Consider the following 16,948-nt stretch of genomic DNA (forward strand, 5'->3'; position numbering starts at 1 on the left):
TAACTATCTCGTTACAATTTTCAATATTTATTTTATATTATTTACTAATGTTAAATTCTATTCCGCTTCGATTTCCAAATTGCTTCAAATACGAAAGAATCGACGATTTTTCGTGTCTTTTGCCAGCTAAATTGTCAAAGCCATTCTTACTCCACACACTAATTTCATTTGAAAATAGTAGGCGAGCCAACAAAACAATTTTTGCATTTTTACGTATTTACATAGCCATTTTATCATGAAAATGTGGAACAAATTTTTTTATTGAAGTGTTTATATTTAACTTAGGCATTGGCCTTTCTCTTTTAATAATGTTTTCTTTTTCATTATATGATATTGAGCTAAAACTTTTTTAAAATAAATTTTCAATATCGCAATTACATTCTGAATCGCTACCCACGATATAAGGGCTAAAATTAAAAATAAAAATTATAAAAACTTACTTGGTGAAGTAAAGTGTGTGGTGGATATACATACCTGGTACAAAACATTCTTCAAGTGTATGAATATACTTTTAAAGTATAGCTTTGTAATGAAACGTACATAAAAATAACATAAAATATTCTTTACTCTTTAAATCTTAACCACTTAGTCAATTAGTTCCCTATGAGTGAAATCAGAGATGGTCCTGCTAGGTGTGCGGTTTGTACATGCACGCGGGCTATCAAATCCCGAGGGTGCCAATACCGGTCAATGTCAAATGTCAAAAGATGCGACAGGGTTCTTGTAAATTTTAAATGTTTCTCACCATAGCTGTAAAAGTCTAAATATGTTAAACTTAATAGATTGCCTGTCGTTTGTTTTCTAACTAAATCGTTTTAGGACCAGGTGTTGTCCACGGAAATTTCCAAAATTTACAACTTTTCGGTCACTCTCGTTGAACTGGAAAAATGTCTGTCTTTATTACATCTAATATTTCGAAGAAATCACTCCCACTGTACTCGACTAGAGATTGGTTCGGTTAGGCTTTTGTTTAAGTAAAATTTCGGCTCTTTCGTCAGGTTTTTGTTTATGTCCCCAATTCCCTAATCGCTTAATTATTTAACTACTACTTAAGTAGAAATAAGTCGAAACCAGTTACTTTGTACTCGAATATTTGTAGTCTCGGGAAAAAGTGGAAAGACAAATTTTTATGACAAACGGATACATAAATCGTAAATTTAAGGAAAATAAATTCTAGAGCCTTTTCTGTACCTGGTGCATCCCTCTCATTCATTAAATTTAGTTGTAAATGATGCTACCAAAGTAACAGTTAATTTTTTAATATTATACAAGAATTATACATGTTTTTTTCTACATCCGCTTAAAGATGGGATATACGAAATTGTAATATCACCGGTTTAACATTGAAATTCGTGAGTAATATAAAATCGGAGAGCAGAATAAAAATAACAAATATTTTAATGGATTTTTTAAACTCCTGTCAACTATACAGAACTATCATAAAAACATACCAGTAAATTCTTATCGGTCAGGTTAAGTTATAAATCTACTCGTTATTCACGTAATCGGCCAAATATCTAGCGGGCGGGCGGCTAACGGCCTGGAACCGTTCCCGGATAGAATTGGAAGCATTGGAATGTGTAGCATCAACTCAAGGTCGTAGGCTTCCACCGGCTAAACTGGGTGAGGTTGGTGCTCTGTAAAGCGCATGCGCAAATCTGGATTTTTGGAATCTGACAATACAGAGTTTCCACTCCGCCACTAATATTCGAATATACAATAGCAATTTTATTTATTTTTTTTTTTTCCCACGTGTAGTATAGAAATTTGTAATAAGATACATAATGCGGTTATAATAAAATATTGTGCGATTATTTTCGTATAATTAAAATTAATATGTATTTATTTTTTATAAAATACAAGGGAAGCGGCACTTCCACTTCTAATGACGGCATGCCACTGATGTTTAAAACTCCAGTTTTAAACTAAGCACGAAACTGGCAGATTTAGTTAAGGAAATTATTGACATGGGATTTGTAAACATATTTTCCAATATAACGATTCTGCTTCAAATTTTTTAACCTTGCCTGTGAGTGTAGCAAAAGCTGAGATGATTTAGAGTTCTGAAAGGAATTAAAAATGTGTCAGGAACTATTAAGTGGACTAGCAACACTCAACATTAATTGCCAGATAGTGCATATTTTAGACTATTCTGAAATAATCAGTGAATTTGCTAATGTTAAAGTGCACAAGGCATCTGTAAAATAATTAAATGTAATAATCCAAAAAAATATTAAATACTATTGACTTTATTTTCTTGTCCACAATTTTACTTTAAATTTTGAAGGACCTCTAAAATATTAGTTGCCCCGGGTTTTACATTTTCTCTGGAAGGCCTGACTATAGGTAATATGACTATTTTATGTAAACTCTCTCTCTTGGAATAAATTTAGAGGTTTAAAACTAGATATCCTCTCCTATTTGATTGTTGCACTTATCATTTATGTTTATTATAGTCGTCACTTATTTGTATTTATATTTAGTTATAATTTCATATAATAAATATATAGCTGTATTCTAAACTGTCATTTAGATTGATTTATGCCTAACTCTATCGTCGGTCCACGTTAAAGCAGAAATGTTTAAATATAAACCTTTCTACTGTTCTAGTCAAATGTTTATATCTTCAACCATTCGGAAAATAAATTAATTTCATCGCTTCTTTGTCCACAAGCTAGACTAAGTAGTGTCAAGACAGACAAAGAAAGCTCTTACCAATCTTCCTAAATTTAATATTCACCATCCTTTATGTGGAAAATGGATTAACCTGGAATCCCCATATTCACAAAATATTAATTTATTATGATTATTAAATTTAATAAGAGATGGTGCCTAACACCTATTTCTAATACCAAATTACATATAATTTAATTATTAATAGTAGCAGAAAAATAGCCTGATACTTTACAGCAATCATTTGGCTCTGATCAGTAATGTCAGGGTCAGGTTTAAGAAGATGTTTATATATATATATATATAATAGTTTTTAATTAATGTTTTTCTGAGATAATTTTAAAAAAATTAATTTTGGCAACAATTCATTAAATTTCTCCTGCAGAATTGTTGAAAATAATTGAATTTTAATTTTAGTTTGCAAATAATTTTACTAACTATTTAATTGATCGTCTGAAAGTGATATTCACACTTAACCTTCATTTCAAACAGTACTTGAATAACATGATTTTTGTCAAAAAATTAAAAATATTTTGCTTTACATAAAATTTTTATTGCTAAAATTAATGTTTAGGGTTATGCTAACTTTTTAGTAATGCAATCTTTTTGCTGCTACTTTCAAGTTACACATTCAAAGGAATATGGCAAACAAAATCTCCACATCATACCATATGCATTAAACAAAACTTCATTTCAGAAAGCATATAAACAATTAACTAGAAATAAAAAGCAAGCTTTAATATTGAGTTTTATTGAGATAAGACCATCAATGATGATCTTTTCTCATCTTTGGTAAACAACAAGAACTTATACTGGAATGAATAATTTAAAATAAAAATAAAAATAAACCTTTAAATATCCAGCAATAAAAAAATGTTTAATAAAAACGTTTTCAACCGTTTTAAACGTTCAACCGTTCTTTTTCAACTGAAGATGGCCGTTTAAAACGGTTGAAAACGTTTTTATTAAACATTTTTTTATTGCTGGATATTTAAAGGTTTATTTTTATTTTGGTAAACAAATTTTAAAAATCAAAAAATTGGGATTGAAGCAGTTAGTACTGGAAATAACATTAGATTTTTAACTAAGTGAAGAAGACTTAGACATTATAAAATTGATTAAAAGAAAATTTTTTTCTGTGTCTATGATATAAAGCTTTAAAGACTTTATTAACTAACTAGCAGACCCTGCCACGCCTTGTTGTGGCTCAAAATGTATCTATCATAAATGTATAACACTTCCCCCCTGGGAGAAAATTTTTCGAAAAATTTCTTCTTAGTGTACATTCTTTTGACGTACCCTATTAAAATGCAATCAAAAACGCAAAAACCCGCATCTAAAATAGTATAATAGAAGCCAAGTTTTTCACAGTAAGCCTTAATCCTATCCCTCTCCCCCGCGGGGGGAATATCGAAAAATCCCTTCTTACTGTACATTCTGTCGATGTACTCTATTAAAACGCAATCAAAAACGCAAAAACCCGCATATAAAATAGTATAATAGAAGCCAAGTTTTTCACAGTAAGCCTTAATCCTGTCCCTCTCCCCCCAATGGGGTAATTTCGACATGTATTCGACAGCCTATGTCCACCCTCAGGTTCCATTCTAAATATTGGTGAAAGAATTTTTGAAATCGGATGAGTAGTTTTGGAGATTACCTGCTGCATACAAACTAACATACATACAAACATTACCTCTTTATTATATTAGTATAGATATAAAATGGAACTAAGGAATCTGTTTCATTTTCCATATGAATGTTAGTTTCAACTTATACAGAATTGATTTACCATGTAAATTAAAGGTTAGATTTAAACCAAAATAATAATAATGCTTTCATTATTAGATACGATTGATTGGTTATTGTTTTATTCAAGAATAAATATTAAGGTGGCAACTATTGGAGCTATAACAAATTTAGTTCAGAAGTGAATAAAAGTCATGTTTATCTGAGAATTTAAGTAAGGCATAACAAATATTTATTACTGAATTTCATGTAAAAATTTATTATTTAACAGAAATTGGTCTAAAGTCTAATTTTTGAAAAATTGTTAAAAAAGCTTGTTTGTTTATTTTTTGCCTTTTTTTGTTGATAATGGATACATTCCACTATGCATCGAACAGTGCATTGGTGAACTGTGAAATACTAAAATGTTTTTTGATATTTGCCAATGAATTCATTGGTGCAATGACTAATTTATATTATACTTTTCAAGTTGTGGATACGGTGAGCTACTGTCTCCGTGGTTATGTTATTAACACTATTTTTATACTCATCTGTACTAACCCAAAGTTATTTTGATAACAAGTCTGCAAATGCCAATATAGTGCTGTTTGCATCTACCGTTTCGTTAGATTGCTAGATGTTTCAGTAAAAGTCTATTAAACCATTTACTGGTGCATTAGTTTTGGCTGCGACTGATGCTTACTGGAATATATCTAATGTGAAGGTTTTGTTATAAATAAAACTGGAATGTTTCACGAATCTGAGATATTTTTATTGAGATAGAAGTGTGTCAATAGAAATAATTGATATAAACATTGATCTTTGAACATTAATTAACAGAAAGTATTATATAAATGACACATAAAGATAACATTGCTATTATTTGAAATAAACTTGAAAAATAAAACTTTGAATTATTGTTATAGTTTTTATCTTGTAATATTTGATTAAAATATTAGATTTAATATATAAAAATTCAAATATTTCAACAAAATTTTATAACCTTAAAACAATTCTTAATTTACATAAAGGTATAAATTTAGACCAATGCACATAACTATACCAAAAATAATCCAGCACAATTTAGACAATTTTTAAATCATTATCTTCAGTCAAACATCAATATGAAAATTCAGGTGTTTTCCAACCAATAAAGTTTTTGCTCCATTTGTTTTTTAAAGTGACATTCAAATTTTCATACTGATGTTCAACTGGCTTTAACATGAAGATGACTGTTTAAAAATCATTGAAAATGTTTATTTTTCATTACTTTTAGTAATTATAATTTGTGCTGGATATTTCTGATATAGTTACAAACATTGGACTTGATTAATCCAATTTTAGTAGTATGTATTTATCATTATAAATTTGTTTTTTAGCAATATAAAATGCCGGCATTGATAGCTTTCCGTCGACGTTGGGCCATTGGAAGCGATGATTTTGTTTTTCCAGCTCTCTTTGACTTTGGAATACATATTGTTTGGTAAATATAAACATGCATATATTTTAATATGAGATATACGTATATATATAATTATATATATATATATTTTTTTTTATATATATTTAGCTTTGTCATCATTATTACACTTTTCTTATTAAATCAGAAAGATTTTTCATGTTCTGGACCTCAATATCTTAATATATTTATTATAAGCTTGTTAGTACTCCTAGGTGCAACTATTATTCTAAATGCTGCAATTGCATACGTTAGTTCTTGTGGTACAATAACTCAGGTACTTTATTTGATTTTTGGTTATTATATTTTACCTAGATTATCTTTTGAAAATTACATAAAATCATTTATTATTATTTTTTTTGTCTAATTTATTTAGGTGCAACCAAGGCATTATCTTCCATTACTTTTATATGCAAGGATATTTTTGGGTTTACCTCAAATCATCTTAAATGGATTTGGAACTAAATGGGCCTTCACTCAGGAAGATCACGCTTGTGAATCTAATTTTGTAGTAATTCTTGTTCAGGTTTGATTACTAGTTTTTTTTTTGTTTTACTTTTATTAAAAAATAAATATGTTATTTATGATTTTAAAATATTTTATTACTGCAAAATTAATTGGAATTCATTTAGTATTATAAGATTTAATAATCAAAAATGATGCGAGAAAAATGTCCTAAGAAAAAATTTTAAAAATTTCAGTCAAAGCACTAATTTAATTAAAATGTTAAGATTATTTAGACTCTTGACTACAAAATCTGAAATTGACTCACTTATTCTAAAATTAAGAGTTAGATCTTAAAATTTTCAAGTCAAGGTAATTTTTTTTAATGTTGAAAAAATAGTTACACCTACAATGCTTATAAAAGAAAAACGTGTTTTACTCCTTATTTTTAAATTTTTGTGCTTTATTGATATGTTATATTAGTAAAGAAAGTTTGTAAAAGCTCAATAAAATATTTTATTGGTTTTTTTACAATATTACTTTTTTTTGCTCACTATGTACTGTAGTGTTCAGTGCGATGAGAATAAGAAACAGGTATAGCATAAAGAATGAAACTTTATTTTATACAGTATGAACACAAAAAAAAAAAAAAGATCAGGTCCCAACTCTGATGCATTATTAGTGAATACTTTTATACAATAGTATACAGTCGACCCCCCTATAAGATAGAGATACGTTCCATTCTTTAGGAATCCGATTTCTTACGAATCCTTCCAATCACAACCCGACACATATCAAGTTTACGGACTACAGCTGTTTGAAAGATTTTCTTCCATAAAATTAATCAATTCTAGACTAATCCGACTCAACATTTCCAAAATACGTATATTTTTTTTGGGAATAATCCGTATAAACTACGCTATAAACAAAAAATTGTAGGATTACTTACCGAGTGTCACCATTCGACATCGCCATTGCTCAACATTGTTTTCGTCGCGGAACAGCTCAGCATACAGCGGCCGATTTCTAATAACTTATTTTTCTGCAAATAGTTCCTTGAACTTTGGAGACATCATTAATATAAATAATTTTAATCGCCGTTGAATAAGAAATGTTTCTTTCACAAGAAATGTATAAAATTACAGTACTGTATTAGACTTACGGTGCCTAATTTACATACTGACAGACGATAGTTAGCGTAAAAATCTCCGTAGCGTGGCGCCATGCTAGACGGCGGAAATTATATATTTAATTATAACAAAGTTACAATAAGTTAATATATAATTATATATACAGTACCTAATTTATATATAATTAATATATAATTATATGTACAGTACCTAATTTATATATAATTTATATAATACTGTCCAGACGATAGCAATCTCTCCGTAGCGTGGCGCTACGGACGGCAGGAAAGTAGTTCAGCTGCCCAATGACGTTTGAGGTAATTCTAGGGAATTTTTACTGTTTTTTACGGATACCGGTCACAATTTTTTCGTAGTTTTATAGGAATCGTAATTATAGGGACCGTAATTATAGGGGGGTCGACTGTAGTGCAATCAAGATTGTTACACAAAAGGATCTTCTCAATCACTTTTCAGGATTCACACATGTGGGGTTCAAATCACGAAAGTATACACAAAGATCTGCTGCACTTAAAACTACCTTACAACCTATGTTTTTTACTCTAATTAATGCTAAAAGAGGGAAGAGAAGTTAGATAGGGAGAGAGAGCTTTATGAAGAAAGAGGTCTTAGAAAAGGGGTATCTGTCGCTTCACATATGATGAAATGGACCAGATATACCTTTGCAGTTCTCCTGAATTTCACTGGTATATGTATCCTCTTTCTTAGAGCCGCTGCAAACTAGCACTTTGCGAGAGCAAAAACGCTAGCAAACATGCACTAGCACATCCGATGACGTCAAAGGCTCCGCCACTTTCTTTATGGTCGCGCAGTTTTTTCTTTGCTAGCGCAGCGATGCGAGCATATGCTTGCTGTTGATAGAATTCAACAGATTAGAGCAGTCATGCTAGCAAGAGAGAGCAGGGAAGATGGATTACTGCATGAACATGTTGTCAAGCATTGAAAAAGAAATAATAGAATTTTATCGATGTAAGTAAATTATATGATTAATACATTCAGTATTGAAAAGAAAATAATATAAACATTGTACATAAATATTTTCAGATAGTTAAACCCAACTAGTTAGGGTTATAATGAAATCTTTGTTCTATAGCCAATTTACATCAGTGGAATCCAAGACATGTAGATTACTACAAAAAAAACAAGAGGGATTCCACACTAACACAATTAAGAGAGCTTTTAGCTTCTAAACACAAAATCAACATCACTTGTAATTAATCTGAATCAGTGCTGCCGCCTGCTTCTGGTGGAACTACCCTGACGGCACCTCTGTTTTACCCCAGATTATCCTAGATTGAGAAAACTTTCCAAGCTCGACCATCATTGAGCTCGTGCTCAGATTAAAAAAAAATAAGAAGAATGATTCTATGATGCAGATCCCTGTACTATTATCATAAAATAATAATCGGAACAATTCTTAATTCATTGTTTTTAAAATCTTAATAACTAAAATGTCTTAGGATTTTTAGGCTTTATCAGAGGTATTAATTTACATAATCAAACCACCTTACTATTTTGGTTTGATTATTTTAATTACATTCCAGTAAGTTATTTTATTTTATTATTGTATTAATTTACATCTGATATGGAGATAATTGATATTTTACTTTGGTAATCCCAATTTGACAAATGAGAAAAATGGTCTTTTAAGTAATAAAATATATTCAATAGTCTAATGAATTTAACTTAATTTTAATTAATTCATTTTCAACATGTGTTATGCATCTTAGCTGAAATAAAAAATTAAATAAGCCATTCACTTGATTTCAAGCATACTTTAATATGTAAATGATCAGTTTTAAAAATCATTTATTGTATTTACATACATATTTGCATTTTAACATTTGTTTTGAAGGTTCAAATGAAACAATATTTTTTAATACCAGACTGTGCATGCATTAGGTTACAAATCGTTTCAGTTTTCAAAGAATGTCTATGTAATGTCTTACAACAAACGTAGCTGACTAAATATTTGCTTAACAGATGCATTGGAAGCTGGTAATATCATCAATAAACTCAACAATTTTTCAGGATTTTGAAACAAACTCTCCAGCAGCATTTTTTAAATTAAATATTTCTGACAGTATGACTTTTTGACCCCAAGTTAAGTAGGGCTTGTTTACGCCATTCATTGTCTACAAATTGTAAATCGACCTTAACATTTTTAAACTTTTAAACAATGGCTCCAAAAACCTCACTGTTAAATTTTGCGAATTTTCAGGTTCGAGCGAAAGCAGATATGAAAAAATGTCATTACTGAAATCAAATCTGGCATAGATTTCTTTTACAAGTGTACAATAAAAACTTTTACAATAAAAGCATCAGATCACAGGGCAGATTTACCCTAAATATAAGACTACCCTAAACAGTACCATGGGAGGTCGAAATTACCCTAGAAATGGCAGCACTGATCCAGACCATGAATTTAATAACCGGCCTGGTGGCAACACTAGTCACTAATCTCCCATGATGCAGCACTTTTACGCAAGCAAACGTTGTGTAGTTTGTGGCTACTTCATGCCCGTGTAGCTTACCTAGCAAAAATGGCTTGTAGCCTCGTGGAGGAAAAAAGGCAAGGCTTTTGGAGCACGACCGAGTGTATGCTAGTTCCCACTTCCTGTAGTTTGAGGCAGCTCTTAGTTGTCACTAGTTCACTTTTCTTTTGGTCTTCCGAACAAGATTTCCTGTTTCAATTCTCAGGACTCACTGGTGACCATATCTTAGCAGTTGTACTCTGTCGCTTCTGATGCCACTCAAAGCCCGGAGCTCATCCTCTACACATCTGCTTTCCTTGGAAACTTGACCAAAAAGTACTGACTACACTGATGTTTGCTCTCAGGGTTTTCTCCACTCTATTGTCTAATGCTCACACCTACAGAAGTAGGGCATGGGTGGAAAGTTCTTGAACTCGGAAACAAAGGAAAATCAAGAACAAAAGGGAAATTGATAGGCTAGGAAAGGGAAGTGATAGAAAATGAAAATAACATAACTTAAAATTTATACATGAATAAATTGTGTCATGCCACAGTATGTATGTGTGTATCAGGGCTGTCAAGTTGTGTAAAAATCTACCGACTCTGACTTTGCCTTACCATTCGACTCTGGTTCCAACCAGAGGCAGACTTGTTACCAAAATAGACCTGGGAATCATTATTATGTTTTTATTTTTATTATTATTTATACTGTACACATTATTTTATGTTTAGTACTGTAATTGGTTTGATAAATTACAGTCTAATGTTGGTAGTGTTCGATATGTTAACTTGTCATATTCCAGTGAACCTGTAAAAAACATTAATCAACATTTCTATGTTCTAGTTACTGTAATTAGAATGGTGTAGTCATCCTCATGTCAGTTATATATGTTTGGCATGTTAACTTATCAATTGTCAGGGAACTTGTGAATAACTTAAATCACTTACCTTCTCTGCAAATAGAAATTATAATCAGTATTATTATATCATTGTGTGAGATTAACCGGGGATACCTTTCCTCTAGGATTGTTGGTACCACTTATTCGGTGGCTAGTTGGTAAAACTAGTTCTCGGGTTGTCTACAAGAATGGCTTTTCCTAATTCAAGGAAAATCGGGGGCGGAGGAACTTACAGTCCGAACGTTAAATTTAAAGCGAGACTAAAGAATTTCACAATCCTTCGTTCTCTAGTCAGGATCCCGACACCAGTTAATCAATTTACCGTTACACGGATTAACACACGTATGGAGATAATATGGATTTGATTCAGATATTGAATAAGAAACATTTTTTTTTAACAAATAATAATAGAATTTAATAAGACAAAAGTAACCAAATTTACACAAAATTGAAATGTTAAATGATTAAATATTACCAATGGAGAGAGAATATGGATTCCATTAAAATATACACGTCGAGAGAGAGAGCTCACAAATTCATTGATAATCATACTACCTCAAGGGGTACTTTGTCTTTATCTTCATCTGTATTCTATGATCATACCTCGTTTCATGAAGAGGTCTTGATTTGTCACATTATTAAATTGATTCTTCTTTTAAATTAACTCATTTTTATACTCAATTGGATACAACTAAAGGCGTTGGCCTTAGGGAAACTGTATGGACTACGTCTCTCCTCTATGAGATCTTCTGACATACTCCCCGAATCATGGAGATCTTTGACTATGTCTCATGATTTGTGACCAATCAGCATATTTGTATTCTCTCACGTGAATGGAGGGAAAGGGGAATTATTGAGGGGTCGACAATTCCCAGGGTGGTGAGATTTGTGATAGATAACTGGAAAACAAAAGGATGTGTCTACTTCCATTAAAGTAAGTGGCTGTTTTATCAGTTTTCTCATGTTAGAAAAACGATATTTTCACACCAAAATGAAAGAATATTTTACTTCAAAATTGTAACTTTATATTTAAATTGTTAATTAGACCCAGGGACTATTCGAATCTCACAATTGTGAGCTAATATTTACATTGTCTGCATATTAAAATTGTAATCAGTTTTTAATATTGTAACCTTGCAGTGATCAAGGTTGTTAATTTCCTACCCATAAGTGATGGGTTTTGCATACTACTTGTAACTGGACCTTTTCTTGCAATTGATAATATTGTATAACGGTTTTGTCAACTGTTGTAATTTTGGTTATTAATAATTTCTGATGAGGTCCTAAGAACTTTTTTTCACCTTTACTTTTCCCCTTTTCCATTATACTTCTCCCTTTAGAACCTTCAACCTTTTCTTTGCCCCTTTTCTTCCTAGTGGACTAAGTTTGCAAAAACAGGCAGCCCCTCTTTATTAGAGTATTAACAATAACTTTACTAGAATTCTTAGATTTTTTTTTTTTAATTTTAACTTTAGGATTGAATTGTTTTTAGGTTATGGATTTTTCAATTTATTGAATTTATTGAAAACTATGCTTCAATTTCAATAAAATAATTTCTTGTTTTATGTTTAGTCTGAAATTTTTACATTATAATGCCTGTTGAGATTTATAAATGTGGATGAGTTTCTCAATTTCATAAAACACGTAGAATATATATACATTTTATGACACTGACAGATGGTTGATCAATCAACTCTTGATTTGTCTTGGCATGTTTAAACTTCTAGGAAGACATGTATTTACATTAATGAGTTTAGAAATGGCAATCCTTATTACATTGGCATATGTCACATCTCTTTGAGAGAGAATATCAGAGCCGGCCCTACCATAGGGCGAACGGAGCAGCCACTCCAGGTGCTAAGTTTTAGGGGGTGCCTCAGTGTTAAAGAAAATTAAAGAGTATAAATTAAGGGCAACCAAGGGGAGTGCCGTAATAGGATCTCGCTCCATCCTAAAACTTGCCTCAGGCCAGCACTGGAGAATGTTAATATGTTTTTAATTTTTATAACACTTAGGTCTTCCAAACTGAATGCTACTATTTTAAATTACTGTAATTATGCTAATTATAATTCAAGAAGTATTCAATGTACATCAATCAATAGAGTAACTGTTCAAGTTTCATCTCCCATCTGCATTTAAACATGTCATATATTACCTCTAAAAAGCACTGTAAATGAAAATGGTGAATCTTGCAATAGAGAAGATATTTTGTGTTTTGCCATTCGTAAAATTGGATCACTCCTCATTGTGCAACACAAGCAATCTGCAAGAGCTGTAGAATGTAGAATCACTTCTATAGCAGTGTGGCTGCTATGGGAGGAGTGACAATGGATGTTGTAGTGAGTTTAGGAAGAATTTGAGTATTGATTGGATGAGTGCCATGTGAAACAAAGTGCACACATTGAAGAATTGTAATGGACAGATGTGAAACTTGGACAGTTTTTCAATGTTTTAATATATATTTCAATGTTCTCAGATAATAATTAACATAATTACAATAATTTAAAATGGTAGAATTTTTTTGGAGGACCCACATATGGCTTAACATAGATATATATTTTATAGATTTTAGGAATGATGAAAAATTTTTAACTTGGGAAATTAGACTCTCATATTGCTTTTTCCAATTTTTCTACAAAAATTTTAGATTTTAAAATTTTGCTGGATGATAAATATTTTTTTATTAAAAAGACACAGTCGTTTCCAAAAAAAATTTTTGGAAACGACTGTGTCTTTTTAATAAATAAAAAGTTTTAAAATTAATGCAGTGTAATTTTGAGACTGATAAAAACCATATAGAAAGAGAAAATTTATAAGTCATGTAAAATAATTCAAATTTAGCTGAAATAAAATATTTGAGTTAAATATCTTAACACGTAAATATTAAAATCAATAATATTTTCCTATTACTGAATTTGTATTAAACAAAAGTCTTAATTTAAATTGCTTGAGAATTGAATTGTTTCAATAAATATTGTTTATAAATAGTAATGGTTATATTAGTTATGTCTTCAATTAGTTTAGAATGATAAATTTACTAATTACTAACTTCCATTACATAAAATTAAAATTAAATTATTTTATATAATTTATTATTTAGAAATTTTAATTCAGCTATTACTTATCATTCTTTTATTATTTATTTCAGATTATTGTAATAGGTTCTTGGTGTCTTTTGCTGATCATTGTAGGGAAAATATTGATTGTCTTTGATCCACTTGGTGCAGTTAAAATCCATGGAAGTGGAAGCAAAATAAGGGATATTGATCGCAATGATCCACAGGCTCTCTACATTAATTTAAATTCAACAGAAGTTGAGAAATCAAAGCAACTTTGGGAATTTCGGTAATGTTAATATATTAATTATAATTTGAAACTGAAATAGTGTGATATATTTTGTTGTTAATTAAGAATTATTATTCTCTTACAGGATGAAAGTATTATGTTGTTGTACTGATGGTAGTCCCAAAGAACACAGTAAAAATGCATATTCTGAAATTGCTCAACTATTTTCTTCTTACTTTCAAGTAAATTTTAATAAATTTTATTTTTATCTGTTAATTCAAGAACCTTAATCTGAACTGATTATTATACAAGATTGTTGAGATTAGTGGGGTTGTAAACAAAAAAAAACAAGTCAAAAATAACTATAGAAAAATTTGACAGGCTTTTAAAAAATTAAACCATGATTTCTTTTTGTTTATGGCTTTAGGCAAAAAATTTAACCATAAAATTTGTTCAAATTAATGAGTGTGTGCTGTATTGTATAATTGATTCTGTATTTTTCTAGTTATTTACATAGACATTCTAAATTTTCTGACATTAGTTCTTATTTAAAATCTAACAAATTATTTTTTTGTAATGACTCAGAGTGAAATATGTATTTATTCATTTTTTTATTGCTTTCAAGTTGATATATATATGTGATATTATTTATAAAAATCTATGATATTATTGTTTCTATTCAAGACTTTTATGGTTTACTAGAATTCATAAAAATACTTTTTGACTAGCATTATATAATTTATTATGATAAATTGGATACAATTTAGATGAAGAAAGAAAAATCTTAAGTTGATTACTATGATAAATTAGTGTGAAAAAATTTGACAGTTTCTACTAGAAAATTTTATAACTTCTACATCAAAAATCAATTTTGTAATAAAGTCTGCACACTGATGTCAGTAATCAAATTCATTTTTCATTATATTGATTGTCAAATAAAAACAAACAAATGTGAGATACGCAGTGGATCAGGGGTCAATCTCGTACTGACCACTTAATCTGCACAGGCTGGTAAAGCCCGATCTCGGAGTCGTAGGATGGCTAGGAGGGCAAAACCGAGTGGGGAGTGCGTCGGTTAGTCAACAGGTTTCCTCGGATAAACAGGAGACAGGTTTAACAAATAACAAAATAAAGGTTTATTATATAACTAAAGTAATTTACAGGAGTATACAACTTACTGATTATAATTTAGATGCGGATAACATAAATTTATCTATAAGGGAGCTGTAACTATTCACTATGCCGCGTGAGAGTTTACAAAGAGAGTTATAGTAGCGGTCAGTTATACCTTATGTCGGAGGACAGTATGCGACGATCCTTCTGGACTATGGAAGCTGGCCGTCTGTCACAGGCTTATGTCTTCTACCGGCTTCTCCTCGGACAGGATCGGGACGGGAGACACTGTATTCAGACTTTCCTGAGGATCGCGCGGAGGGACGGTCGCACTGAGGGGACGATCGCCCAGAACTTCCTGTGACGATCGTTTTTATACGATCGTCGTTGGCACTGAGCCAACAGGTCGTTCACTCGTTATGCTGACTAATTAGCACGTGCACGTTGACTAATTAACAAACGGACGATGTGTAAGATTCCACATCCGATCTATTTCCGTTATATTTTTCTCCGTCCGCTAATGAAAAAATATGTTAACCCTAAAAATTTTCGAACTCAATCCCCTCGGGCTCACACAAAGATTATTGCTTGAAATACAAATACTTTCATCTATTTATTCAAGGATTTTTTTTCAGATACAAGTCAGATGATAGGAGAGTCAAACAGATTTTAAATAATCAGAACATTATTTAAAGATATAAACTAATATAAATAATTTTTAGATACAGTACTATCTTGATGGTAACCTGCATCTGAGGCAAGACCAATTTCTGCCACCCCTGCTTCCAGAAAGAGAAAGGTTGCCAATAGAGTATATTTAGTGCTTGCACTCTTGTACAAACTATAAACTTCAAAATATATTTTTGGGGCTTTACTGTATTTGGCTTATTATTATTATTATTTTCTCCTTTGAACATGTTTGACTGCTCATTTGCCACTTGGTTAACAAAATAAAAATAAAAAGTTTTAATATTTTATGAAAAGCTGATAATATTAAATGTTTCATCAAATCAAATTACAATATAAATAATTCCATTTAATATTTTAAAAAATTAGTTCATTATTAAACTTTTAATTTATATTATTCTTTCTAAAGAATTTGGTATGTTTTAACTTATTTTCCAGACTTGACTTATATAAATGTGATTTATTGAAGGTTTTGCTATTTAGTTTTAAAAAAAACTTTAAAATATTGGTGTTTATTATGGTAGACTCACTTCATACTGTCTTTTTAGAAACTTGTTGAAGATAGAATCTATATGAATTTTGTAATAGAATTTAATAGACTTTGTAATATAATGGAATATAACTTAATAGAATATAATGGGCTTTGTATAGAATTTCTCAATATTTTATGCAGATTTTGAAGGGGAAAATGCCAATTACACTGTGCAGTTTTATGTCTACATAAGACAAATACAGTAGACCCCCCTATAACACTTAGATACGTTCCACGCTAACTGAAAATTACGTTGTAGGAATGATTAAATACATGAGCTAATCGCAGCCCGATAGGTGGGAACTTTACGGACTAAGACTGTTCGAAAGGTTTTCTTCTATAAAATTAACCAATTCTAGACTAATTCCACTCAACATTTCCAAAATACGTATAATTTTTTGGGAATAATCTGTATAAACTATGCTATAAACAAAAAATTATAGGATTACTTACCGAGGATGTACCGTTTGACTACGCCGTTGCTTAAAGCTGGTTTTCATCGCGGAACA

At 30.6% G+C, this 16,948-nt stretch overlaps 1 protein-coding gene across 4 annotated transcripts in view; it reads left to right on the forward strand.

Annotated features, from left to right (window-relative positions):
* LOC111628856 (sn1-specific diacylglycerol lipase beta-like) overlaps positions 1 to 16,948 on the forward strand; it is a 54,555-nt gene that overhangs the window by 31,153 nt on the left and 6,454 nt on the right. For all 4 annotated transcript variants that reach the window (XM_023372711.1, XM_023372713.1, XM_023372712.1 and 1 more), the window contains 5 exons: positions 5,778 to 5,881; positions 5,969 to 6,134; positions 6,234 to 6,383; positions 13,971 to 14,167; positions 14,253 to 14,349. In XM_023372711.1, the coding sequence (XP_023228479.1) occupies positions 5,787 to 5,881; positions 5,969 to 6,134; positions 6,234 to 6,383; positions 13,971 to 14,167; positions 14,253 to 14,349 (705 nt within the window). In that variant the 5' untranslated portion in view covers positions 5,778 to 5,786. The remainder of the gene's footprint in view (positions 1 to 5,777; positions 5,882 to 5,968; positions 6,135 to 6,233; positions 6,384 to 13,970; positions 14,168 to 14,252; positions 14,350 to 16,948) is intronic.

The sequence above is a fragment of the Centruroides sculpturatus genome, unplaced genomic scaffold, assembly GCF_000671375.1.
Source record: "Centruroides sculpturatus isolate CEXI.00-Female unplaced genomic scaffold, Cexi_2.0 scaffold527, whole genome shotgun sequence".
NCBI classification, from domain to species: Eukaryota; Metazoa; Arthropoda; class Arachnida; order Scorpiones; family Buthidae; genus Centruroides; species Centruroides sculpturatus.